The sequence below is a fragment of the Myotis yumanensis genome, unplaced genomic scaffold (genome assembly GCF_028538775.1).
Source record: "Myotis yumanensis isolate MYYU_CA2020_CCGP unplaced genomic scaffold, mMyoYum1.0.hap1 SCAF_22, whole genome shotgun sequence".
Lineage (NCBI taxonomy): Eukaryota > Metazoa > Chordata > Mammalia > Chiroptera > Vespertilionidae > Myotis > Myotis yumanensis.
Genome location: NW_027223773.1, coordinates 1,833,596 through 1,859,823, shown reverse-complemented (window position 1 = coordinate 1,859,823; position 26,228 = coordinate 1,833,596). Strand labels below are relative to the sequence as shown.

The window sequence follows — 26,228 nt, the reverse complement described above, 5'->3', positions numbered from 1 at the left end:
CCACAGAATTTTACAGTTTCATAAAGAATCTTCCACACAGATCCAGGAATTTATTGTCAAATACTTTTCTAAACCAATTCATTGAAAATCATAATGTTGCTATAACTCATTTAAAATTATCAGTGATGTAAAAACAAGGTACTCTGTGGAATGTGTGGTCATTGCACGTTATAATCAACGTTCACAATGTCACCTATGCTATGAAGGGCGTTCATTGAAGAATCCTTGAAGGGGGAGGTGGAGGTGGATGAGGGTGGAGGGAGCATAAATGGTGATGGGGAAAATAAATTAAAATAAAGGAAATTGATTGTTTCTTGCTGTTGTTGCTCAAGAATTTTTCAGACTTTATTCCCTCAGACATGACTATTTGGTTGTCAACAGAATAGGTGATAGTCCATGCAAGTTCTATTATAAACAGCAAACATGACATTCATTACACGGATTTCCCAGGGTCCAAGAGACATGAAAGGACTTACTTAAGCATTTGGGTGGCTCAGACCACTGTCCATCACGGCACGTTATTCTCCTGTTTCCCTCAAGTTCATAGTAGGCCTGGCATTGATACTCCACTGAAGACCCGGGAGCGTAGACTGCTGATGGATATGTGGTAGTGTCTCCATTGTCAATAGCAGGAGGGGGCCCACATTGTCCTGTGGACTCTAAGAGAGGATATTGTTGGTTTATTGAGTGAGCAGTTGATTTTAAGGGAGCTGCAGAGTAGGTGGGAGCTACACTCACTGCCTCCCGGCCCCAAACCGATTTACAGGAATCGATAGAGCAACCAACCTGAGTAACCAAATGAAGGCCAGCTGGACAGGAGTCTAGTAACCAAGTGCTTACAGAAGCTGCACAGAGACTGGGAAGGGAGAATGAGACACCTACCCTTGCACTCAGGTGGGTCTGTCCAATGCCCACTGAAGCAGGTCACCACTGGATTCCCGAAGAGGCCAAAAGGGTGCCTGCATTCATAACGTGCTGTCTCCTCATGTCGATACCTAAGCTTCTGGTCTGGTATAAAGGCATTTCGCACTGAGGGAGGGCTGCCACAGGAGAGATCTGAATAAAGAGAAAACAATGGATCTCTAATGCAGCGATCATTTAGACGCAATTGAGACTGAAAATCTTCACAAATTTGCATGCAAAATTGAAAAAAAATAAAGCAATTTTTTTTTTTTGGTAAGAGGCAATCTTCTATATCTTAATTTTCTTTTTCATCCTCTCTGAAAGGTTAATAGAGATTTTTTTGTGCAATGAAAATGATGATTATGCTGGGCAAAACTTTTTAGTTTGATGTAGTCCTATTTGTTTATTTTTTTCTTTTGTTTTGCTTGCCTGAGGAGATATATCAGAAAATAAATATTACTATGAGAAATATCTAAGATTTTACTGCCCATGTTATTTCTTCTAGGATTTTTATGGTTTTTGAATCTTGCATTTACGTCTTTAATCCATTTTGAGATTATTCTTGTGTAAGGTATAAGACAGTGGTAAAATATCATTTTTTTGCTTGTGTCTGTCCAATTATACCAGCACTATTTACCAACAATGGCAGCCCAATAAATTCAATAAAAATTTAAAAACTTTTTTTAAGTAAAAAAAAAAAAAAGATGGGGTTTCTGAACATTTTTCTTTAAGTTTAGTAAAATAAATGCAGATATAAAATCAAAGTGAATTTGTAAACACAAGACACACATAATGAACGTATTATTTGGCAGCCAAATGTGGTTCACAAACATCATGTTTTTGAATTGGGATTTCAGGCCCTTAGAAAATGAGCACAGTAGCCAGGTTCTTAGAGAGTGAGTCACGTATTGCCATGCTTTGAGGAACATCACATGGCTAAAGAAGAAGATCATGATTTCAGATATCCACACAGAAATTGAGGAAAACTAAGAGTACAATATATTTACAGTTTCCTAAAAATACTCCAATAATGTGAGTGCTTAAGGGCACTGCAGTGAGCACTGGGCAGTTCATTGGGGAGACTCGGGTGGATATAAAGTAATAAGAGGCTGAAGCTGCGGTTCCCCACAAAATGGGCGTAGAGCCCGCTGGGAATTGCTACAACGGTTTCAGGGTCACAACCCCTGAGCTTCTGATGCTGAGTCAGAGTGAGCCTGTGAGTTTGCATTTGCCTTTCTACCGATTCCCCAGAGATGCTGACATGGCTGTTTCCGGGGTCACACTCTGAGGGCTCTGGTGTCCCAATGCCCAGCACTGAGTGCACATCCGCTCTGTCAGTGGTTCTCAACCTTCCTAATGCCGCGACCCTTTCATACAGTTCCTCATGTTGTGGTTGCCCCCAACCATAAAATTATTTTCGTGGCTACTTCATCACTGTAATGTTGCTACTGTTATGAATCATAATGTAAATATCTGATATGCAGGATGTATTTTCATTGTTACAAATTGAACATAATTAAAGCATAGTGATGAATCACAAAAACAATATGTAATGATATATGTGTTTTCCGATGGTCTTAGGCAACTCTTGTGAAAGGGTCGTTCAACCCCCAAAGGGGTCACGACCCACAGGTTGAGAACCACTATTCTATGTTGAGGCATAAACCTTCCTTCATCTGGCCTCACCAGAACCTGTGTCTATTTTTTCATGAAGCCAGAAGCCATTCATCAAAATACCTTTGCATGTGGGGGTTCCTATCCAAGTGCCGTGCCTACACTCTACAACATTGGATCCAAACATTTGGTAATAGTCTGGACATCTATAAGCCACCTGTTCTCCTGACTTATATGAGTTCTTCTTCCGGCCCAGGAGGATGGCATTGCTATAGCTGGGTGGGCTAGGACAAGTCATTGCTGAAAAAGGAAGAACATAGACTTTTCAGTAAATCTTTTAAAGTACATGTCAACCAATAATTATACTTTAGAATAATAGGTACACATCAAACCAATGCCTACTGTACACTGTTTTTCTTATAACTTGAAAAGGTTAGCCACCTTGATTTACTTATTTGGATAATTTTACATTTATCAAAAGTGAAACGTGGGCATGGTGGTATTGAAAGCCTGAGGAGATGGGCATACCGGGCATGACCGAGACCAAACTTCTTATAATCAAATTCTTGTCTGTCCACACGGGCACAGACACTATGCGCACATTTCCATTTTTTTGATTCTGTCCAAATCTTTTCCCATAATTACATCAAACATCTTCAACTAACTATATTTTTATTGATTTCAGAGAGGAAGGGAGAGGAATTAACAGACAGAAACATCAATGATGAGAGGGAATCATTGATGAGTTGCCTCCTGCAGGACCCCCAATGGGGATCGAGCCCACAAACCAGGTATGTGCCCTGACTGGGAATGGAACCCTGACCTCCTGGTTCATAGATCAATGCTCAACCACTGAGCCATGTGGGCCTGGCTACATCAAACATCTTAGAACATTATGGATTTATGAGGAGACAACTGATAAACTCTCAGTGAATTGAATCATGATGAGGTTGGTGAGCAGGGACCAGCTGTGATACAGGAAGAGATGAGAAGTCAGAGGATGCCCATCAGAACACATGGAAAGTGAACACAGATGACATCAAATGAAATAACTTCGCTCCTGTTGGCAAACTTTTCATATTACCATTAATTCTGCTGTTAATTCTCTAGCAGAATCCAGAACTTCTAGAGATACCTTCTAGAATTAATGCAGTTCTATAGTTTTACCATGAATGTTCTGAACTAAAGGTATTCATCAGCCTTAGAAGAAAATGAAATACACTATACTTGTGCATTCTGGTGGATGGGACCAACTTCCTCCTGAACATTCCATAGACGCAGGTCCACGGATCCAAAATCCCGGTTTACAGGTGTATGTATATCTTTCCCCATGTGGATAAATGTTTATCCTGTCAGGAAGAACAGCATTGGAAACCTCAGGGGGTGGTCCACAAGGAAGTCCTTAAAAAAAAAAAAAAGGAAGGAAGGAAAGTAATGAGTGTGTATTTCACTGAATCTGAACTTCATTTCATGTCCTGATTGTTATTTTTCATTTTATTTTAAATAAAATGAAAACACAGGCACTAATATCACATGACAGAAAAGGGGCACAAATCCTTTAAAACCAGCATGGTGGTGTGTCCAGCTGTCAGCTTGAGCAAGAACTTGAAGCAAAAACTGTGAACAGATCTGAGAATGAGCGTATCAATGGTTCTCTAACCAATTAAGAGCAATAAAAAGAAACACATTGAGAATCATCTTAAGAAAAGTACCCTCTATTGTAAGAGATCAGAATGGACAATGGAGAGAGAACATAAATCTTTATAAAACCTGGCGACAAAGCCTTCATTGCAACCCATATGAATATGTAGGAGTATGAACAGGTATGATTTATATGAAGAGTTTGGTTTCATTTCACCACATTTCAGGTTTTGTAGAAAAAAATGCCCGAATTACAAGTGATTTCATAATGAACCTGTAAAATTAATAAAAATAGGCTTGATTTGTTTCTGCAAAAACAATTTGGTAAAATATTAAAATCTATATAAACGAAATATAATGCTTTTATACGTTTATAAATATAAAGAGTTATTTCTCGTGGCTTTGATGATGATGATGGATTATCTTACTGAACTGTACCAAACAGAACTTTAGTGTGCATGCTGTCCTCACCTACACACTGTGGTGACACACTCCATTGTCCCCGGTGGCATGTTATCCCATCTTCTTTGGATAATTTGAAACCATCCTTACAAATATAATGTAATGTGGTGCCATGTGCATATAGCTTGGGTCCCAATGTTTCTTTCCCTTCTTCTGAAGATCTGGATGAAATAATGCTTCCATGTTCCACATGAGGTGGTTGAGAACACAGCGTGTTTTCTATAGAAAAAATAGAGATGAAAGGGTGAAGCACAAAGATAATGTTTAAATTGAAAAATAAAATCCAACACTGTTTGGGATTTTAAACTAGGGACATTGGAACCAATTAAATTATTAATAACTAAAAGTATTTGAAACTTGCAAAGATATATGTGCCCATAAAATGGATGCTACTGTCCATGTGTCCCATATGCATCTTCAGTCTCCACCTGTTCGTCTTGCGGAGTGAAATACGCATGAACAGAACCTGGGTATTTCCACAATCACTGGAAGTTTCTGTTTGCATTGATTTCACATTAGAAGGGAAATAGTTGATTTCTGCACCTGGATGGTGCGTACTGTTTGGAGATGAAGTGGGATGGGTAGAGGAAAGGGGTCCTCTTGTTCCTTTTCACAAAACAGGGCTGTGGGTTACCCTCATCTGAGAGACAGTGTAACGCAGTGACCCACTACTGACCGACACAGCGCGGGATTGACTGCCATCGTCCATCCTGGCACACGATTTCCTCTCCTTCCTGGATTAGAAAGTTTTCTTGACAGAGAATAGATATTTTTTCTCCTTCTTGAAAATTCACTGAGAGGGTCATATGTTGAGAATTGGGAATCTGAGGTGGAGGTGGACATCGTGGCGCTTCTAAAAATATTAAAATCAGATTTCTTGATGAAAAATCATAAGTCAAATATTAAAATAACAATTCAGGGAATAAAATGATCAATAATATGCACCTGGAAAGATCAAACTATAATGTTCTGATCTGCGTTTAAATATGTTATACTTTCCCTCTTGTTTGTCACTCTAATATACCTCATTGGGTTTATATTCTCATGGCCTTCCTTGTAGGTTCTTTCCTTTATTCCTTCTGGGATCAATCTTGGGTATCTTAGCTTATGTAAAATGCTTTCTGTATATTCTAGGCCCATGGAAATTGGTAAATATATTGAGGTGAGTGGGTCAAGGTGCCCTCCTGTTAAAGAAGAGCAATACAGATATGAAAAATGGGATGAACCCTGTGTTATTGGAATTGGTGGTGGCAGTAAGACTCAGTGTTTGCCAGACAGATAAATGGGCAAAGACAGATGACTAGATGGGTAGATTCCTTTAGAGGTAGATGGATGCAGACATAGATAGGTCTGTAGATAGATGTGCACACCCATAGATGCTTAGATAAACACACGCGTTACAGGCATAGGCACATCTGTAAGGTAAGAACTTGGTAGCAATGGGGTCCCAATAGTAATGCGCACACCCACTGCCCAGTGTGACTTCAAAGCCACCGCACTGCCGGGCGGTTTGTTGATAGCTGACCACTGCACACGATACAATTACTATTCAGAAACAGAGTTTTGGTTATTTTCTAAATTTCCTTCCACTTTCAAAATTATTGTCATAATATGTACTTAGTAACAAAATGTTAAGACACAAAGAGACACCTTGTACAAGGCAGGAAGGAAAATCACCGTTTGGAAATGTTCTAAACAAGAGCTCACCTGTGCAGGTCACCTCGGGTTCCCACTTTCCGTTCACGCAGACTGAGTGTTTCTGCTCTGACTTCCTTCCACAAGTGAACCTGATTTTCTTATTATGCTCAAAGTCAATCCCATCTGGTAAGTTTGCCTCAGAGTCAATTGCCCTTGCTAACTTACACTTCTTCAGTTCAACTGTCGCTGTAAAATGAAAATATTACATTGAAGACACCAATTATGAAAATCCAGGCAACTAATAAAAAACAAACCAACACAACAATTATGGAGTCCAGGATCTAATGAAATAGGACTTTAGGTCTATAAATCCTGCCAACGAAGTTCTTCCTGATCATGTTGCATGAGGTGGGCTACGATGTTTGTACACACAGTCCTATGTCCAGTATTGAAATTTCAGAGAGAATAGTCATCCTAAAGCCATGTTGTCCTTTGGGGATTGCAAGGACATAGGGGTTCACATTTTGTCTGATCTACATAGGAAAGAGTCATACATGACTAAATATGGTCTCATTTGAAATCTGCAAATTTTCACATCCATTTCTCTTGGTGCCACATATCTCTACATTATTTTCAGTCTATAGTCTTCAAATGGTAAAAGAAAACAATTATCTGTGCAAATAGAATATATGAATTTCCTAGTTTAATTATATATTTTAAAATAACTTTAATCTATACTAACAAGAAAAGTTGATCATAGGTGTAGGGTATAGACTGTGAATGTTTCAGCATATCTTTGGCACGAACACCAAAAACCAGAATAAGAAATTTGGTTAAGTCATAACATATTTTGTATATATGTTCTTAGAATCTTTCAGAAGCTATTTATACACCAGATCATCCTAGAATCCAGTAATATTATAATGCCATAATAACATATTTATGTTGGCTGCCATATGTTTTAGATATTGACTATGGAATTTTCATACACAGCTACATATTTCAAAAAGGCAATGCTGGTGGCAATCCTTTTTGAATTTGATAAGACCTATCAGTGTAGATCTTAAGTAGTTTTTGTTGATAATTTGTAAATGATGAGAGTCAAGTGAGGATGAACAGAACAAAGAAAAGTCAAATAATTGGCCAAAGAAAAGTAATGATTTTGTAATGCAACCTTGTAAAAAAAAACTAGCATAAAGGGGGTTAATTTAAAACAGACAAGAGGGATTGAGAAATAGTCTTATTGTTTGGACGGGTCTAGAGTGTTCAGGGACACAAAATTAATCGTCTTCTTCAAGAGATGAGAACTAAGGAAGATTTGTAGTCAAAAGGAGGTGTGATGGCTGTGGTATGTCGAAAGATGCTTGTTTTCTGAAAGAATTTATTTATTCAGAGAAAAGAAACGTCTTCATAGAGTGAAAGGCTGGTTTATGGGAAGTTACAAAATAAACACTGGAAGGAGAAAATTTCAATCATGTGTCTTTCGGTAAAATTTAGCTTCACAGGTTTAAATGATGTTTATATGAGGGACAGACACACAAAATTCTATTGTTGGTTTCTATTTTTCCTCTGTAGATCCTATTGAACTATAAACAATGAATGTTGGATTCATTATAATTTGCAACCTGACATTTTCAAAAATATGGTTGCATGTAGAGTTTCACAATAAAAAATCACAATGTTATTAAGTGTCAATTATAGAAGTGTCTTCTCACCAATGCACTGAGGTGGTTGGGTCCACGTTCCCCTAATACATGTAACTGAGCTGTCACCAATTATTGTAAAGCCTTCTCCGCAAGTGAACTCTACTGACTCTCCATGGTGATAGGGGGGCCGTGCTGGGGACACGACCTCGCCGTGGTCCAGCTCAGGTACGTCTCCACATGTACTGTCCTCCGCTGTGAAAATCCCACAAACAAGCATTCAACTTTAAAATGTAAGTGAGGTCTTGATAGGAACAGAAACACAAAGTGTTGACGTAAGTCTAACCACTGAAAGTTTGGATACGTTACCAACACACACGGGCAAGGGTGTCCACTCTCCATCAACGCACTGAATTTTCCTCGCACCCTTCATCAGGAACCTGGGGTTGCACACATACTCCACCACCTCACCGTGTTCATATTCCCATTTAGGTGTGTCCGCAACTTTCCCATTGCGGAGTCGAGGAGGTTGATCACAGGACTGTACTTCCTCTACGGTAGAAATACTATATAACTAAAGCTAAAGTGTCTCTTGTAGAACTGAAAATCCAGTAAAATGAAGTGATTTTTTTCTTTAATCTATTACTTATTATCTAACTTATAGCATTCTTTTGAGGAAGGATAAAGAATGGTGTTTACACCAAATTCATGTCTCCCAGCTCTGTTATGATACAGAATTAGCACATTGGACATATATGTAAGCCCAAGAAACATTCGATGTTCTAGATCAGGGGTGGGGAACATCTGGCCCAAGGGCCATAAAAGGCCTTGGAAATCATTTGGTCTGGCCCTGCCAAGGCATTAGGGGTGAGTATATCAATGTTTGACCAATTACAGCAGGATAATTTTTAAGTTGATAATTTTGTGTGATCTGAGAATGATTTCATAAATATCCAAATGGCCCTTGGCAGAGAAAAGGTCCCCCACCGCTGCTCTCAATGATCTAAACCTGTACACAAATCAATGACCAAATATCATTGTGTAACTATTCACATTCCACAGAAACATTTCATCAAAACTTTTTGGGGGAAAAATCATTGGAGGCAAGCATTTCATCAACAAATTTTAACTCTACATTATATTGTATATGGCATTGAATTAACTCTGTGAGGCTTGAAATTGTCTAGAAATTCTCAGGGAAACTTAAGGTGAGACCCACGCTGATAGAAATGTCCAACACCAATGGTGGAAGTTATGCAAAAATTATGACTAAAGAGATCACTCCAGCATCACACAATATGTCCATCTATGGAGATTTTTAGTATATACTCCAAGAAGCAATTAAAGATTATTTCCTTAAATAAGAAAGTGGGAGGTATCTACTACCCAACACACATTCCTGGCTTAATGCACTGAGTTATCGACACACTGGGAGCCAACAGAAAATTAAGAGGAAAAGGGCAGTTGATATCCAACATTCTTATTCTTGTTTGAGCAGGTGTCAGAAATTAGTCACCTTTACATGTCGGAGGACTAGGGGACCATCCAAAGTGGTAGCACTGAAGAGAGTCTGCTCCAATAAGTTTAAGTCTATTTCTGCAGGAGAATTTCAACACGTCTCCAATGACATATTTCTCTTTCCGGGGCTGAACAATTAAGGTCGGCTCTATATCGGGAACGATGCATTCTCTTTCTATAAAAAGGGTAAATAATTTAATGAGAACAGATGATTAACCAGTGCCAAGTAAACTTTATATGTCATGCAAGAATAAGTGGCTGGGTGTTGCCTATACGGAGAGGCATCAAATAAATGTTCTCCCTGGAAGTGCATTATCTATTATGTCTGAAACATCCCTCACATTCATTTGGGACCCTCTGATAGCAATAGATGTGTCCTGAACACTTATTTGTAATATGAACTAGCTTATAGTAAATCTGATTTTATCAATGACATTTATAAAATTAAATGCTACATTTTTGGTATTATCAAAACAATACTATTCTCTCACATTAAACAACAACGAATGCTACAATTTTAAATTGCATGCTTAAATAAAAATTGGTTATTTTAATTTAATATAGTCGGGGACCAGGCCTTTTAGAGAAGCATTTCTTATATATTTCAGTAGAGGAACATTAGTAGTTGCTTAGTTAATAATTTAAATCAATTCCTACATAGAATAAAATCCCAACTCTTTCACGCCTACACTTCCAATGCCATCTTATCTTTTCCTCCGGTTGTTGATCCAGACCCCAGGCTTCATGGTCTCTGAACATTTTTTAAGAGATCAAGTTCCTTGCTCTCCCTGTTGCATGGTTCCGAATGGTTTTCAAACTTTCTGTGAGGAGATGCCTTCCTGTATGAAACAAGCCCTCCATCCCTCCTATTTCAAAGTCCTTCGGTATATGTGTTCCTTTGAAAATATAATAATGTATTAGAAATATTATTATCATTTGATTCATTATTTAACTTTTTTCATTGTTGTTGTTTTTTCCATAATGCAAGGAGCCTGCATGGAGAATGTAGTCTAATCACCAGAATATTTTTTAAAATATTAGGATGCTTGTCAACATGGAAACATTTCACAGAAATGGAAGGATAAACAATGCTGCCGATCAGCTTGGTGCTGCCCAAAGACACATGCTTGGCAAATCGGGGAGTGGAATTGAAACCCACCCAGACTATGAATCCATCTGTCAGACTTCCTGTCCCTTTCATCCTTTTATCTCCCCACACCTAAGGCAACATTCATTCCAACATTTTTTTCCTCCTGATTCTCTGAGTCCTTTTATTCTCTCTACTTTGCTGCCCTCTCCTCTTCTGACGGACATCTGCATGCTGGAATGCTTCAGGGCTCAGTCTGGAGGTCTCCTCTTTTCTCATTCTGGATTCTTCCCCCATGAGACGTTGTAATTTACATGGTGAGAATCTCATATGTTGAACTAGCGAGGCCTCAACATTCAACTCTGTAGCTTAGAATCCAATGTTGATGGTCCCTGGGCGGCTCAACGCTCATGTGCCCACGTCAACAGTGGAGACGTTCCTCTCCAAGAGCTTTCTCCTGCCCGCACCGCCTGACCAAAAGCCACCTGCATGTACCTGCTTCCTTCTGAGAGAATATTTACAATAAGCATGTGAGTCCCTGGATGATTACTCTGCCTGACACCCAACACTCAGTAACGTCACTGTGTTTTCTACCAACATGCATCCCAGATCTGTCCTCTGCTCTGCATCTCCTCAGCTGCCACTCTGGGCCAATCTCCACCGAAAATCCCCCCCCCCCCCACCCCCTTCCTCAGTGGAACACTCATAGTACCCAAGGATTGTTTGGTTTTCAAAGCTTTACACACACTGTCCACCCACGTGCCCACAGATGGAGGTTCTATTTCTAACCCCGGAAAACAGACAGAGGGCTGGCAGACACGCAGGAGATTCCTGTAACTGTCCTCAGAACTGTCCACAATCAGGAAATAAGGAAGTCCTCTCGGGGCCTGCAGGAATGAACACTCGGCTGGGAGGTGGCAAGAACCAACTCGGGAGAAAACTGCTGGGGAATTTGTAAAACATATCACCTAGGTCACAAGTATCTAAGTTCACATAATATAAATGGTTGTGTTTAGGATAACAAAACAATTATACGCTTTACACACATTTTGTTTATTTCGATGATCCTGAAAATCAGTACTTACCCTGACAGGTGGGTGTATCAGACCAACCATTTTCCTCACACACTATGGAGCCTACGGTGTGTCCATCTCGGTTTTTATATCCATCCTGGCATTCATAGACCAACTTGTCATTGACCTTAAACCACGTGCCATCACTTCTGGCTCTGGCATTCTCAAATACTGGCACACCACAAGATTCTAATGCATAATAGAATTGAAGATTTCACTTCTAATATTATTGAAGGGACAATCAAATTTCATAAGTTCCATCCCAAGAATAAAGAGCGTTATCACTTAGCATGTGCTAATAGATTATGCATCATATACAAGTAATCTACGCATACTAGTGATAAATCACTGTCCTAAAATTGGTACTCATGAGAAAAGCTTGTGTTTCTAGACAGCAGATTTATCATCACTTAAGCCACCAAAACCTTTATTTTAAGAACATTTTTCTCAATGCAATTAAACTTAGATATTTATTCCGTGTTAGCAATAAAATAGGCCATAATAGACGCGTTGTACTTTTTTTTGGCAAAGCAGAATAGCATTTTGTGAGTGTAGATGCCAAAGTTATTAGCAGTTGTGACACATAAGCCAGAAAAAAACAGAATTGGTTCAACTAAAAAGTTATTTTTCAACAGTGAGAGCAAATTTAACATTTATGCAATTAGACATTCTACACAATTCTCCTTTAACACATACTAATTTTTACAGCCTACATGCTGATTTAGCTTTTTCAGATATTTTTAATGACTATATTCTTTTATACTTTTCGAGGTGGAATGTAAAGATAGTTCTATATTTATAATTAGTATAAGAAAGCTAAGTGCTAAAATATGGTCTCAATTTTCACTGACACTATATTGGAGTGGTGTTAATAAAAATTTAAATAATTTACCTCTTATTTTATAATATACTATGTAGGTAGCTAGCTTAAAGTGTTAAAAATAAACTACAATTATAATAATAAAAATAGGCACATTTCTTCTTTTCCTAATAAGAGTGTTGTAATGAATAGTTGATCACAATTTAATATAAAATGAGTCTGATATGGATGCAACATCATTTTTGCTCTGGCTGGTTCCCATGGTACGTATGGAAATGGAAAGCAATGAAAACAATAGGAATGGACATTTTAAATATCTCCTTCACTTAAAGTAAATGAAAACTATCACCACGTGGCTTTGGAATGAATAAGACAAAATGAGCGAACTGTCTAGGGAATGTTCATAAACTTCGAGGTCATAAAACAGAGAGCTCTCTCCCTGCCGCGGACTCTGGTTGTGTCTAGGAGCATCTCACAGTCTCCACTCACTGCACATCCCTGTGGGCTTCCTGGAGGAAGTGGCTGCTCAGAAGAGGAGCTCCCCTGCAGCACCGAACACATAAATCACACAAGTGACATTCCTCTAACCTGTGTCCTGTGAGCGCACATTTCACTTACAAACCTAACTTTTATGTCTAGGAACTGAGACTCTGAGAGGAAAGTCTGATCACCTGCAAACAGGTAAACTGGGCAGGACCTCAGCTCAAAACGATGAGCTTACAGCGGAATCCACACAGGCTCCCTGGGCAGTTTGCAAATCGCAGGGTGGTTTACGGGGATAAACCTTGAACTGAATGGTGGACTCATGTCTACCCTACTAGTAATTCATTGTAAAAGACAAAAAGAAATTACATATATTTTCTCACAAATTTCTTATGTAGCTTTTACAAATAGAACTACGTCAGCTCCACCACCCCACAAAAAAGAAAGCAGTTAAACGTTTGTTCAACAGCCATTAAAATAATGGACACCACAGTCATGAACGACTTACTAATGCATCTGGGTTGAGCTGACCATCCATTCTGGAGACACGTAATATACCCGGATGTGTGACCATCTTCTGTTACATAATATTGTTTGCACTTATATTTTACTCTTTGATTTAAGAGATATGTAGATTCAGGCTCAGCAATAAATCCATTCTCAATTTTTATTTTTGAATTTAAGCATGTTTCTAAAAGGAAGAGAGCATAAGGAAACGGTAAGCATATGGTCAGGAAACAGTTTCCTAAGGACTCGCATAACATTACAGCATAAGAAATAAAAACCTGGAAAATTCCTGATCATCCAAAGCATTGTGTCTGAGAAAATAGGTTATGAGTTTCCAAAAATATTAAATCTAGATGTTAAAAACATATGGGGGGACTAAGCCAGATTCAAAACTCTCAGGATGCCTTGTAAGAAATTATTAAAAATCAGTTTGCCTCATGAATCTGAAAGCCCCCTCCCCGCCAGAGCTCTCCTAGCAACAGGCCCTTTCCTGTGCCTGATTGGGTGTCAGTATTGCAAAGAGGGTGGAGCTTAAGTGTTCTCACCCCATGGGAAGCAATGGCACCTATGTGAGGTGATGGATGTGCTACGCAGCTCCATCTGGTGGTCATGTCACTATGTGTGCTTATATCAAAATAGCAAGCTGTCCAAGTTAAACATATGCAATTCCCATTTTCAGTTCCACCCCATTCATGCTGATAAAGGAAAACCAACTGGAAAACAGAAACATCTGAGCAGGAATCAACTAGAAACCAAACACTAGAGAGAATGTACAGAGTCATATGCTGGTTCATTGAAAATATGCACTAAAATGGATAAACACACGGAAAGAACAATGAAGAGACTGCCAGCCACACAGACACAATGAAGAAACGGAGCCAAATCTATGAACATGACCTTGGGAGGCGTATGGACACAGCCAGTGCCTAACAGTGGTTCCCGAGACATAGGGTCAACCGATGGGCTGTCCATTCTCAACAGGGCTTTGCTGGGAGGTGGGAATTTCCCAGATCACAGCACAGGAAGGGAAAGACCCAGAGAGGAAAGAGCCCTGGATTGGGGGGGAGAGCTCTACCAACCTGCACAGCGATCCTAGATTCTTTGGTGACTACATCCCCCTGGAGTGGAGGGCAGAACCCCCTGAGAATGGGCAGAGAACAACTACCAGAGGAAAGACCTGCCAGGAAACAACAAATTCCAAGATCCCAGGGCACACACAGCACTGAGAACATTCAGATGAATCAGTCACATGGGAACAGGTCTTAAACACAAATCACTAGAGAGACTGGGAGAGGCCTTCTCCATCCACTTGTACAGGAGTATATGATTGCGTGTCCCAGGTCATATTTGCTCCTGTCAGCAACGAAATGACTGTTTGCAATTCTTGGAGGGTCACAGGCTGATCACCTAGACACAGTGTTATGTAAAATCTGTCTGCAGTGTTGGATGTTAATCGACACGAACCTCAAATGAGCCTTAAATATGTTTATTTTTCCTGGCCGGTGTGGCTCCGGGGTTGAGCATGACCTCTGAACCAGGAGGTCAGGGTTTGTTTGCTGCTGAGGACACATATCCAGGTGGGCAGCTTGATCCCCCGGGGCGGGGAGAAGGAGGGAGCCTATTACTGATTCTCTCTCATCATTGATGTTTCTAACTCTCCCTCTCCTTTCCTCTCTGAAATCAATAAATATATATTTCAATACATGTTTTTCTCTCACTTTAATCTGCTATATCTACCATATTTTCAGATTCCCATTGCAGTCCAGTCTACATATCTTAGTTTTTACTCTTATCTACTCTTAACACCATTGCGTGAAGTCAAAAGTTCTGATACATATATAAAAACACACGTTTCCCTAAGAGACAAACCAAATACTATTGGGAGAATTTTGTTAGATTAGTTAGGAATAGAAGAACTTCTGGTGGGTGCTTTCCAGCAGTGGGCATACATCCCTTGACAAATTGTAATTCCCTACTCTCATCATCTCCATGAAAGTAAACGGTGCTGTTAAAACATTGCCTGGGCAGGTGCCTCTATCCAACAGAGTAACAGCTGAGACTGTACAAACCCGTGAGGCCACATTGTTCCTACTGTTAGAAGTCATCATTAAGATTTGGGATAAGAATAATAATCCCACATTGGCACTCCCTGTTGTGAATCAGTAGAAACATCCAGTTTGCACAGGGACGGATGAATTGGGTGAAAGATGGCTTTTAATTAGCTGGCCTTGATACTTTTCATCATTCCTGCCAATGATTTATTGTGAGAGATTGTCCCTAATGAATGCAGAGACCAAAGTTTTGGTAAATTACCTTCTAACACCCATAGCCGGTGGGTGTAACTGCGGTCAAGGGCACATATCTTGGTGGCAGTTTCCAACTGAGGCCCTGGTTAAGGCTTGTGCGAGAGGCACCCAGTCCATGTGTCTCTCACAACAATGTGTGTGTGTGTCACTCTCTCTTCCCCTTCTCCCTCCCTTTCACTCTTTCTCTAAACATCAATGGAAAAAATATCCTCAGGTGAGGATTTTTTATAAAGTAAAAACAAATGAAAATGGGCAAAGTCCTACTTAAGAAGGAGCCAAATATTCCCGTCAGTTTCAACTCACCTTGTCCACGAGCCCAGGAGACCCACAGGGTGAGGATGACCGTGACTAGGAACTGCATGGTGGGCTCCCCGGGTGTGTTAGCACAGAGAGTCCAGCGCTGCTGTTTGGGGTTTAAATCTGCTGCAGTTACCACGTGTGGCTCTGGATTTAAGTGAAATTACCAGGAAGCTGGTTGACTGGGGTCACTCGGTAGATATCAAAGTCCAAAGACTTTTGCAATTCTGTAAATTTACATGAAGGATTTCACAATCATTTCTTGAGTTACTTCCATGACAGGTACTTGTGCCACTTTCCTTAGATAAGTTGAAACCTGGATCCAAGAGTGATATGAAACTCTATTGTTTAAACAATTCTTGAGAATCGGTGAGGTTCTTCCTCAACCAGGAAATTAGCATGGGAATAGCTCTGCCTGCATGTCCCTGTGACGGTCTCTCACCCGAGTGCAGTCTTAGGGGTCTGTGGACACAGCGTACATTCCTGTCTGTAGGACAGCACTGATTTTTGTGTAAATTCACAATAGACAACACCACAAAGTCCAAGAATTTCAGCACATTGTTGGCATGCAATTTTTTTTCATGATTTAAGAAGAAGAAGGAGGAGAGAGAGGAGAGAGAGAGAAGCATCGATGTGAGAGAGACACATCAATTGTTTGTGTCCTGTGGACCCCCGACTGGGACAGGGATCGAACCTGCAACCCAGATCCATGCCCTTGACCAGGACTTAAACCGCATACCCTCTGGCCCTTGGACCAAAACTCTGATAACTGAACCACAAGGACAATTTGAACAAATAATTTTTGATTATGTAAAACCCACAGTATAGTCTAAGCTCACATGTTTTGTTTGACTGGTTAAACATCCGATTCAATAGGCAGAAAGTCACACTGTTATGTCCATTGCTGTTTATTGCTCAATTGGCAAGTAGTCTAATCCCACGATGGTGAAGAATTATTGTCCTGGTACAAGTGTAAGTGATGATATAGTTGCGTTAACAACTTTGGGAGAGGATTAAGTTGAAAAGGAGGCTAACATATTGCCTTTATGTCCTTCGAAATATAGTGGGAAAGAGCAGGGAATGCCAGAAGCCTGGCAAGCTTTGAGGCAAAGAGCAGTAGGTGGGACTGGCCACATATTTGGGGCCACAGGGCTTCTTCATTCACACCTGGGGAACTGCACTGTCCCTTCCCAACACCTGCTGATACTGGATATTTTATCAGTTTTTAAGTCTGTGTTACAATAGCTAGGCCCCTGATTAGAATCTAATACCTCCTTATGGACCTGTTTGAATGATTGTATGTGCTAGATGGATAGTAGATGTTGCATTTCATCATTTGGGGTGTAGTGAGCCATGGATAGATAAGCAAAACTAAGTAATAACCTCTACCAACTGTTGCCAACATGGGTGTGACACAGTTTGGTTTTGACATGTTTGTGAAGTGATTTTAAGGTGAAGAAGGAGACAAGCATTTTTCATCCTTTCCTCTGAAATTAGAGTCTCAAAACCCCCCACAGCTGTGGAGAAGCTTTGAGAAAGTCGGGAGGGTGGTGGGGGGAGCAGGGAGGGGAAGAGATGGCATCTGCTTTCTGGCCAGAGATGTTTCATGAACAGAACACGTAGCATCTTGGTTTGTCACATTTTAATGAGATGCTTATGAGAAGTGGTCCGTTGGTCTCAGATTACAATGACATCTCCACATGGCATTTAACAGGAATTCTGATTAATGAATACAAGTGAGTTACAGCCTACTAGAAAAATAAATTGAGAAGAATTAGATTAATATTAAAACATTCTGAATGATGCGCATATTTTAATGTGAAAACTGCCACACAGCTCTCTTTATGCACAAGTGGGAAACTCCATTTTTCCTTCATGACATTGTACTCGGAATGCAGACGCTGGTGACACTCTACGATAGTGAGGTCGACACGCAAATTCAACATAATCATTTGATCTGGAATAAATTTTTTTCGCATCTGACCATTTCAACTGTATGTTATGTTCTTTCATGATTTCTTCTGATATTATACAGGCATCTGAAGGTTAAAAAAAGGAACATAAAAGTTTAAGTAGTATACAAATATTTCCCACAGATCTTTACACTTTATGTAGAATATTCTACACAGATCCAGGAATTTATTCTCAAATCCTTTTCCAAACCAATTCATTGAAAACCCATCATGTTGCCATAACACATTTTAAACTATCGATGACGTAAAAATGAGGTACTCTGTGGAATGTGTGGTCATTGCACGTTATAATCAATGTTCACAGTGTCACCTACGCTATGAAGGGCTTTCACTGAAGAATCCTTGAAGGGGGAGGTGGAGGTGGATGAGGGTGGAGGGGGCATAAGTGGTGATGGGGAAAATAGATTAAAATAAAGAAAAAGAACTGTTTCTTGCTGTTTTAGCTCAAGAATTTTTTAGACTTTATACCCTCAGACATGACTATTTGATTGTCAACAGAATAGGTGATAGTCCATGCACGTTCTGTTGTAAACAGCAAACATGACATTCATTACACGGATTTAACAGAACCCATGAGACATTAAAGGACTTACCCAAGCATTTGGGTGGCTCAGACCACTGTCCATCACGGCACGTTATTCTCCTGTTTCCCTCAAGTTCATAGAAGGCCTGGCATTGATACTCCACTGAAGACCTGGGAGCATAGACTGCTGATGGATACGTGGTAATGTCTCCATTGTCAATAACAGGAGGGGGCCCACATTTTCCTTTGGGCTCTAAGAGAGGATATTGTTTGATTTATTGAGTGAGCAGTTGATTTTAAGGGAGCTGCGGAGTAGGTGGGAGCTACACTCACCTCCTCCCGGCCCCAAACCGATTTACAGGAAACGATAGAGCAACAAACCTGAGTAACCAATGAAGGCCAGCTGGACAGGAGTCTAGTAACCAAGTGCTTACAGAAGCTGCACAGAGACTGGGAGGGGAGAATGAGACACCTACCCTTGCACTCAGGTGGGTCTGTCCAATTCCCACTTAGACATGTCACTTCTGCATTCCCGACGAGGCCCAAAGGGTGCCTGCATTCATAACGTGCTGTGTCCCCATGTTGATACCTGCGCATCTCGTTTGGAATAGAGGCATTTTGCACTGTGGGAGGGCTGCCACAGGAGAGATCTGAATAAAGAGAAAAAACATGGATCTCTAATGCAGTGACCATTAAGACACAATTGAGAGTGAAAATCTTCACAAATTTACGTGTAAGATTGAAAAAAAGATGATAAAGCAATTTTTTTTTTTGGTAAGAGTTAAGCTTTTGTATCTTAAATTTCTTTCCCATCCTCTCTCAAAAGTTAATAGAGATTTTTAGGCCAATGAAAATGATGATTATGCTGTGCAAAATGTTTTAGTTTGATGTTGTTATATTTGTTTTTTTTTTTTCTTTTGTTTTGCTTGCCTGAGGAGATATATTAAAAAAATGTGACTATGAGAAATGTCTAAGATTTTACTGCCCATGTTTTTTCTTCTAAAATTTTTGTGGTTTTTGAATCTTATATATACATTTTTAATCCATTTCAGTTTATTCTTTTGTAAGGTATAAGAAGGTGGTCCAATTTCATTTTTTTTTTTTTGCTTGTGTTTGTCCAATTATACCAGCACGATTTATTAACCAATAGCACCCCAATAAATTCAATAAAAATATAAATACCTTTTAAAAGTAAAAAAAAAAATTGATGGTTTTTCTGAAAATTTTTCTTTAACTTAGTAAAATAAACATACATTATATAAAATTAAAGTGAATTTATAAACCAAAGAAACTCATAATAAACATATTATTTGGCAGCCAAATGTGGTTCGCAAACATCATGTTTTTGAATTGGGATTTCAGGCCCTTAGAAAATGAGCAGAGTAGCCAGGTTCTTAGAAAATAAGTCAAGTATTGCCATGCTTTGAGGAATATCGCATGGCTAAAGAAGATGATGATTGCTTAAGATATCCACACAGAAACTGAGGAAAATTAAGAGTACAATATATTTACAGTTTCCTAAAAATACTTTCATAATGTGAGTGCTTAAGGGCACTGCAGTGAGCACTGTGCAGTTCATTGGGGAGACTCGGGCGGATATAAAGTAATAAGAGGCTGAAGCTACGGTTCCCCACAAAAGTGGGTGCAGAGCCCGCTGGGAATTGCTACAACGGTTTCAGGGTCACAACCCCTGAGCTTCTGATGCTGAGTCTGAGTGAGCCTGTGAGTTTGCATTTGCCTTCCTACCAATTCCTCAGAGATGCTGACATGGCTGTTTCTGGGGTCACACTCTGAGGGCTCTGGGACCCCAATGCCCAGTACTGAGTGCACATCCCATTCCTCTACATTGAGGCATAACCCTTCCTTCATCTGGTTAACCCAGAAACTACGTCTAAATTTTAATGAAGCCAGAAGCCATTCATCAAAATACCTTGGCATGTGGGTGTTCCTATCCAGATGCCGTCCCTAAACTCTACAAAATTGAACTCATCCACTTGGTAATAATCTGCACAGCGATCCTAGATTCTTTGGTGACTACATCCCCCTGGAGTGGAGGGTGGAACCCCCTGAAAATGGGCGGAGCACAACTACCAGAGGAAAGACCTGCCAGGAAACAATAAATTCCAAGATCCCAGGGCACACCCAGCACTGGAAACATTCAGATTAATCAGTCACATGGGAACAGGTCTTAAACACCAATCACTGGAGAGACTGGGAGAGGCCTTCTCCATCCAGACCCTGAATAAACTCTTCTGTGTAAAGGCTCCCACACCAGCCTTATCCATTAAAAAATAAGCCTTAGTGGAAACTGTTTCCAAGATAGCAAAGGCTGACGAAACCCAGAGGAAACCTGTCCTGCAATATTAACGGAGGAAGAAGAAGGAGGAGGAGGAAAAGAAGGAGGAGAAGGAGGAGGAGAAGGAGGAGGAGGAGGAGAAGGAGAAGGAGAAATGTTCAACATATTCTCTGGAACAGAAACCAGCAAGATCTGGCATCTTTTATAGCCTTTCCTACCCCAAAGCATGTGTCACATGTACGCCACAAAGCAGCCATTAATTTTAAGAGGAAATATGAGTCATTAGTAATAGAATAATAGATAGTGTGGATAAGTTCAGGTAAGGTGACCAGAACTTCCCTTTCCTGTCCTTCAGAAAATGTGTGGCCTAACACCCTAGGAGACATAAATTCTTGCCTATTGCATTTTCATTTCATTTCTATGCATTTTAATCTGGGCACTGAAATATGGGCAACAGAGATCAATATTCACATTTAGCTTTTGCAAGAGTCTCAGTGTGGTTTTCACTTAGTGGTCTCCTGGGGGTGAGCAAATAATATAGAAATGTCTAAACATTTAATTATAATGAACATTAAAAATGTTTTTTGCCCTAGCCCGTTTGGCTCAGTGGCTAGAGCATCAGCCTGCAGAATGAAGGGTACCGGCTTCGACTCCGGCCAAGGGTACATGCCCGGGTTGCGGGCTTGATCCCCAGTAGGGGGCCTGCGGAAGGCAGCCAATCAATGATTCTCTCTCATCATTGATGTTTCTATCTCTTCCTCCCTCTCCCTTCCTCTCTTAAATCAATAAAGAAACATCTACTTTAAAAAAAATGTTTTTCAATAAAGAATAAAACAGCAGCCGAAACCGGTTTGGCTCAGTGGATAGAGCGTCGGCCTGCGGACTGAAAGGTCCCGGGTTCAATTCCGGTCGGGGGCATGTACCTTGGTTGCGGGCACATCCCCAGTAGGAGATGTGCAGGAGGCAGCTGATCGATGTTTTTCTCTCATCAATGTTTCTAACTCTCTATCTCTCTCCCTTCCTCTCTGTAAAAAAACAATAAAAATATAATTTTTTTAAAAAAAGAATAAAACTGCAAGGAAAAAAAGAAGAAAAGAAATGGCGTTTCCACTCATACACACTTGAAAAAATAAAACCAAGTCAGGCCATTGGCAAAACAAGGAGCTGATAGAAACCTTTTGCCACAGTTATTACAGGTGAGTCTTAGACAATGACAAGCAGACTGGATGTTAGACCAGTTTTCTTACCGACACGGATGCATCTGGGAGGAGGGAGCCAGCCATTCTCCGTACAGGTCATTGAGGTCTGCTGGTTTTGGAGTGTGTGGTGAGGAAAGCAACTAACATTTACAGATGTGCCCTGTAAATATCTTCGTTCAGAATTTGGACGATGTCCATTTTCCAAATCATTGAAAATGCATATTCCTGAGAATTAGGACATGATGATAAAAGAAAAAACACAAAATTTGATCAAAATAACAAATTAAAAACTATCTTTACAACATTTCAATGAGAATCCATAAGCATTCAACAATAGCACATGACTTAAGAAAGACTAAAGCTGCTACCAAATGTTTTTAAAATCAACATGAAATAGTATTTATCTGTAGTTTCCACAACTGAAATATGTATAAATGCTAAGGACAGGCTTGTAGAATCTATGTCTATGTCTCGTGCTGTTAATGAAGACCCTTGATGACAGAGAAATCCAGTGTCGGTCTTTCTGCTCAGAGACTCATCCTCCACCTACTTTCCCCACGGGCTTAGGGAGCTAATGTTTGCTCTCTCCACTCTGGACTATGGCCACGGGCACAGGACAGAGAGGTTCACTCACTGCGGCAGGGCACTTCCGGGGACCAGCCATCTCGTGTGCAAGTCATGCGATCCCACTTGTTTTGTGAAGGAGTCACATAGTTGTCATCACAGGAATAGTAATACCATTGTCCTGCCGATACTGGAAATTGTGATCTATACCAGTCTCCCCAGTGTAGGCTTCCATGTTTTATTTCTGGAAACTGACAGGGCTTAACTAGCAAGTAAAACAAATAAAACACAGTATAAGTAATGTTTTGCCTTAATAGAAATGTAATGAGAGATACCTTGTTTAATTGATGAATTATATTCTCATATGCCTATAATTACACTCATTGCATTAGGCTTTCTAGGATAAGAAAAGTTATAATCTTCAGATTATGTGAATAGCACATGTTCCCTGATCATTTCACAATATATACAAATACGAAATCATTATAGTGAACACCTGAAAGTAACACAACACTGTAGGTCAATATTATCTACATAAATCATCACTCTCCTTGTCATTGTCATGCACACAGAGGTCTGTGTCACGGTGGTCATGGCCTCCTCTTTAAGGCACCTGATTGTTAACATTCATTTGGCCTTGGCCTTGAATGAACCCTGAGCCGTTGACCTGTTATGTGTGTCATTTCATTTGTCATCCATGGAAGATCCAGCTGAAGTGCGGGCCCCTTTCCCAATGAGCTGATACACAAGGAGCAGCAATGAGATTGTAGAGACAGAAAACACTGGAAAAGGGGCAGCCCCCCAGGAATGAAGTGCCCTGTGGACTGAGGGGCGTGTGTGACAGGTGGGGCTTTAGAAAGTGCACAATGTCTCCCACATTCATCCCCTCATACAAGGGAGCCCCGGGCCCCTCCCTTGAGTGAGGCTGGACTGAGGGGCGCTCTTCTGAAGAGGTCACGTGGCTGAGCGGACCGTGTGACCAGGTCATCGATGCTCTGGAGGCGCCTCCAGGGCCCTCAGGTCATCGCTCTGGGAGGGTTCCTGCCCTCAGGCCACCGATGGAGACGCCCAGGGGGACGAATGCGGAGGCTCCTGCTCTCGCCCTGGGCAGCATCCCAGGGAGCAGCAGGGAGCGGCCCAGAACCAGGCAGCTAAGCGGCTCCCACATCCTGACCCGCCAACGCTGACACAGAGGGGGCTGTTGTCTGAGTCCATATGTTCGGGGGCGTTTGTTACACAGACATCAATATCTCATGTTCTAGGTGTTGGCTGGTAGTGCTCTTACCCAGTGATCTAATTCACATATTAGAATATTAGTGAGAGAAACATATATACATACATCTTCATGTACATACTTAACATTGATTAGCAAAAAGTTAAACGTTTTTATTAACCAAAATGTGGTTTTGATCTTAGAATTGGAGACTTTGGAAATCAAAGCCTGCCCTGACCCTCTGTGTTACCTTCTCTGTGAGGCCAAGATTAGGACTTATTAGGTCGTTTTTAGTTTTCATTTATTTTTTATCGACTTCAGAGAAAAAGGGAGAGGGAGAGAGAGAGAGAGAGAAACATCAATGATAAGAGAGAATCAAGGATCAGCTGTCTCCTGCACACCCCACACTGGGATCAGCCCACAGACCGGGCATGTGCCCTGTTGGGAATTGAACAGTGACCTCCTGGTTCATAGGTCAACACTAAACTGTTAGCCACACCAGCCAGGCAGATCCCCCTTATTTTTAAGTTTAAGAGAAGTAATTGCAGAATTAAGAAGCAGGTGAAGATCTGGAGGGAACTTACAGCTACATCTTGGAGGAGGATCCCAGCCCTTGTCAATACAATTTACAGTATTTTTCTGGGTGGAAGGGAAGAAGCCACTTGTACAGGAGCATGTGATTCCATGTCCCAGGTCATGTCAGCAATGAAGTGACTGTTTGCAAAGGGTCACACGCTGATCATCTAGTCACAGTGTTAAGTAAAATATGTCTGCAGTGTTTGATGTTAATCGACACGAACCTCAAATGAGCCTTAAATATGTTTATTTTTCCTGGCCGGTGTGGCTCCGGGGTTGAGCATGACCTCTGAGACAGGAGGTCAGGGTTTGGTTGCTGCTGAGGACACATATCCAGGTTGGCAGCTTGATCCCCCGGGGCGGGGGCGAAGGAGAGAGCCTATCACTGATTCTCTCTCATCATTGATGTTTCTAACTCTCTCTCTCCTTTCCTCTCTGAAATCAATAAATATATATTTCAATACATGTTTTTCTCTCACTTTAATCTGCTGTATATGCCATATTTTCAGATTCTCATTGCAGTCCAGTCTACATATCTTAGTTTTCACTTCATAGTATAGCTACTCTTAACACCAGTGCTTGAAGTCAAAAGCTCTGAGACACATATAAAAACACACGTTTCCCTAAGAGACCAGCCAAATACTATTGGGAGGATTTTGTTAGATTAGTTAGGAATAGAAGAACTTCTAGTGGTTGCTTTCCAGCAGTGGGCATACATCCCTTGACAAATTGTAATTCCCTACTCTCATCATCTCCATGAAAGTAAACGGTGCTGTTAAAACATTGCCAGGGCAGGTGCCTCTGTCCAAAAGAGTAACAGCTGAGACTGTACAAACCCGTGAGGCCACATTGTTCCTACTGTTAGAAGCCATCATTAAGATTTGGGATAAGAATAATAATCCCACATTGGCACTCCCTGTTGTGAATCAGTAGAAACATCCAGTTTGCACAGGGACAGATGAATTGGGTCAAAGGTGACTTTTATTTAGCCGGTCCCTCTACTTTCCATCATTCCTGCAAATGACTTATTGTGAGAGATTGTCCCTAATGAATGCAGAGACCAAAGTGTTGGTAAATTACCCTCCAATACCCATAGCCGGTGGGCTAGACTGTTGGTCAAGGGCACATATCTTGGTGGCAGTTTCTATCCTGGGCCCTGGTCGGAGCTTGTGTGAGAGGCAACCAGTCCATGTGTCTCTCACATCGATGTGTGTGTGTGTGTCTCTCTTCCTCTTCTCCCTCATATTCACTCTTTCTCTAAAGTTCAATGGAAAAAATATCCTCAGGTGAGGATTTTTTAAAAAGTAAAAACAAATGAAAATGGGCAAAGATCTACTTAAGAAGGAGCTAAATATTCCTGTCAGTTTCAACTCACCTTGTCCACGAGCCCAGGAGACCCACAGGGTGAGGATGACCGTGACTAGGAACTGCATGGTGGGCTCCCCGGGTGTGTTAGCACAGAGAGTCCAGCGCTGCTGTTTGGGGTTTCAAATCTGCTTCATGAGCCATTACCAAGTGTGGCTCTGAATTTAAGTGAAATTACCAGGAAGCTGGTTGACTGCGTTCACTCGGTAGATATCAAAGTTCAAAGACGTTTGCCATATCTGTGTATTTACATGAAGGATTTCACAATCATTTCTTGAGTTACTTCCGTGATATGTATTTGTGCCACTTTCCTTAGATACGTTGAAACCTGGATCCAAGAGTGATATGAAACTCTAATCTTTAAACACTTTTTGAGAATCGGTGAGGTTCTTCCTCAACCAGGAGATTCACACGGGAATAGCTCTGCCTGCGTATCCCTGTGACGGTCTCTCACCCGAGTGCAGCCCTTAGGGGTCTGTGGACACAGCGTACATTCCTGTCTGTAGAACAGCACTGATTTTTTTTTT

The 26,228-nt window shown here is 40.7% G+C and overlaps 1 protein-coding gene across 3 annotated transcripts in view; it reads right to left on the bottom strand.

The window, feature by feature from the left end:
- Positions 1-25,842, bottom strand: part of LOC138999206 (complement factor H-like) — a 26,307-nt gene extending 465 nt beyond the window's left edge. Inside the window, exons 1-15 of one of the 3 annotated variants that reach the window (XM_070401289.1) lie at positions 25,712-25,842; positions 22,618-22,812; positions 22,032-22,208; positions 13,391-13,573; positions 11,592-11,768; positions 9,418-9,594; positions 8,271-8,453; positions 7,974-8,156; positions 6,328-6,504; positions 5,297-5,473; positions 4,630-4,839; positions 3,745-3,918; positions 2,641-2,817; positions 883-1,056; positions 477-659 (exon numbers count right to left, since the gene is read on the bottom strand). In XM_070401289.1, coding sequence (XP_070257390.1) covers positions 477-659; positions 883-1,056; positions 2,641-2,817; positions 3,745-3,918; positions 4,630-4,839; positions 5,297-5,473; positions 6,328-6,504; positions 7,974-8,156; positions 8,271-8,453; positions 9,418-9,594; positions 11,592-11,768; positions 13,391-13,573; positions 22,032-22,208; positions 22,618-22,812; positions 25,712-25,769 — 2,605 coding nt within the window. In that variant the 5' untranslated portion in view covers positions 25,770-25,842. Of the gene's footprint in view, positions 1-476; positions 660-882; positions 1,057-2,640; positions 2,818-3,744; positions 3,919-4,629; positions 4,840-5,296; positions 5,474-6,327; positions 6,505-7,973; positions 8,157-8,270; positions 8,454-9,417; positions 9,595-11,591; positions 11,769-13,390; positions 13,574-15,998; positions 16,076-22,031; positions 22,209-22,617; positions 22,813-25,711 lie in introns of those variants that run through there. The other 2 variants (XM_070401287.1, XM_070401288.1) reach the window with 2 other exon arrangements.
- Positions 25,843-26,228: the final 386 nt, after the last annotated feature.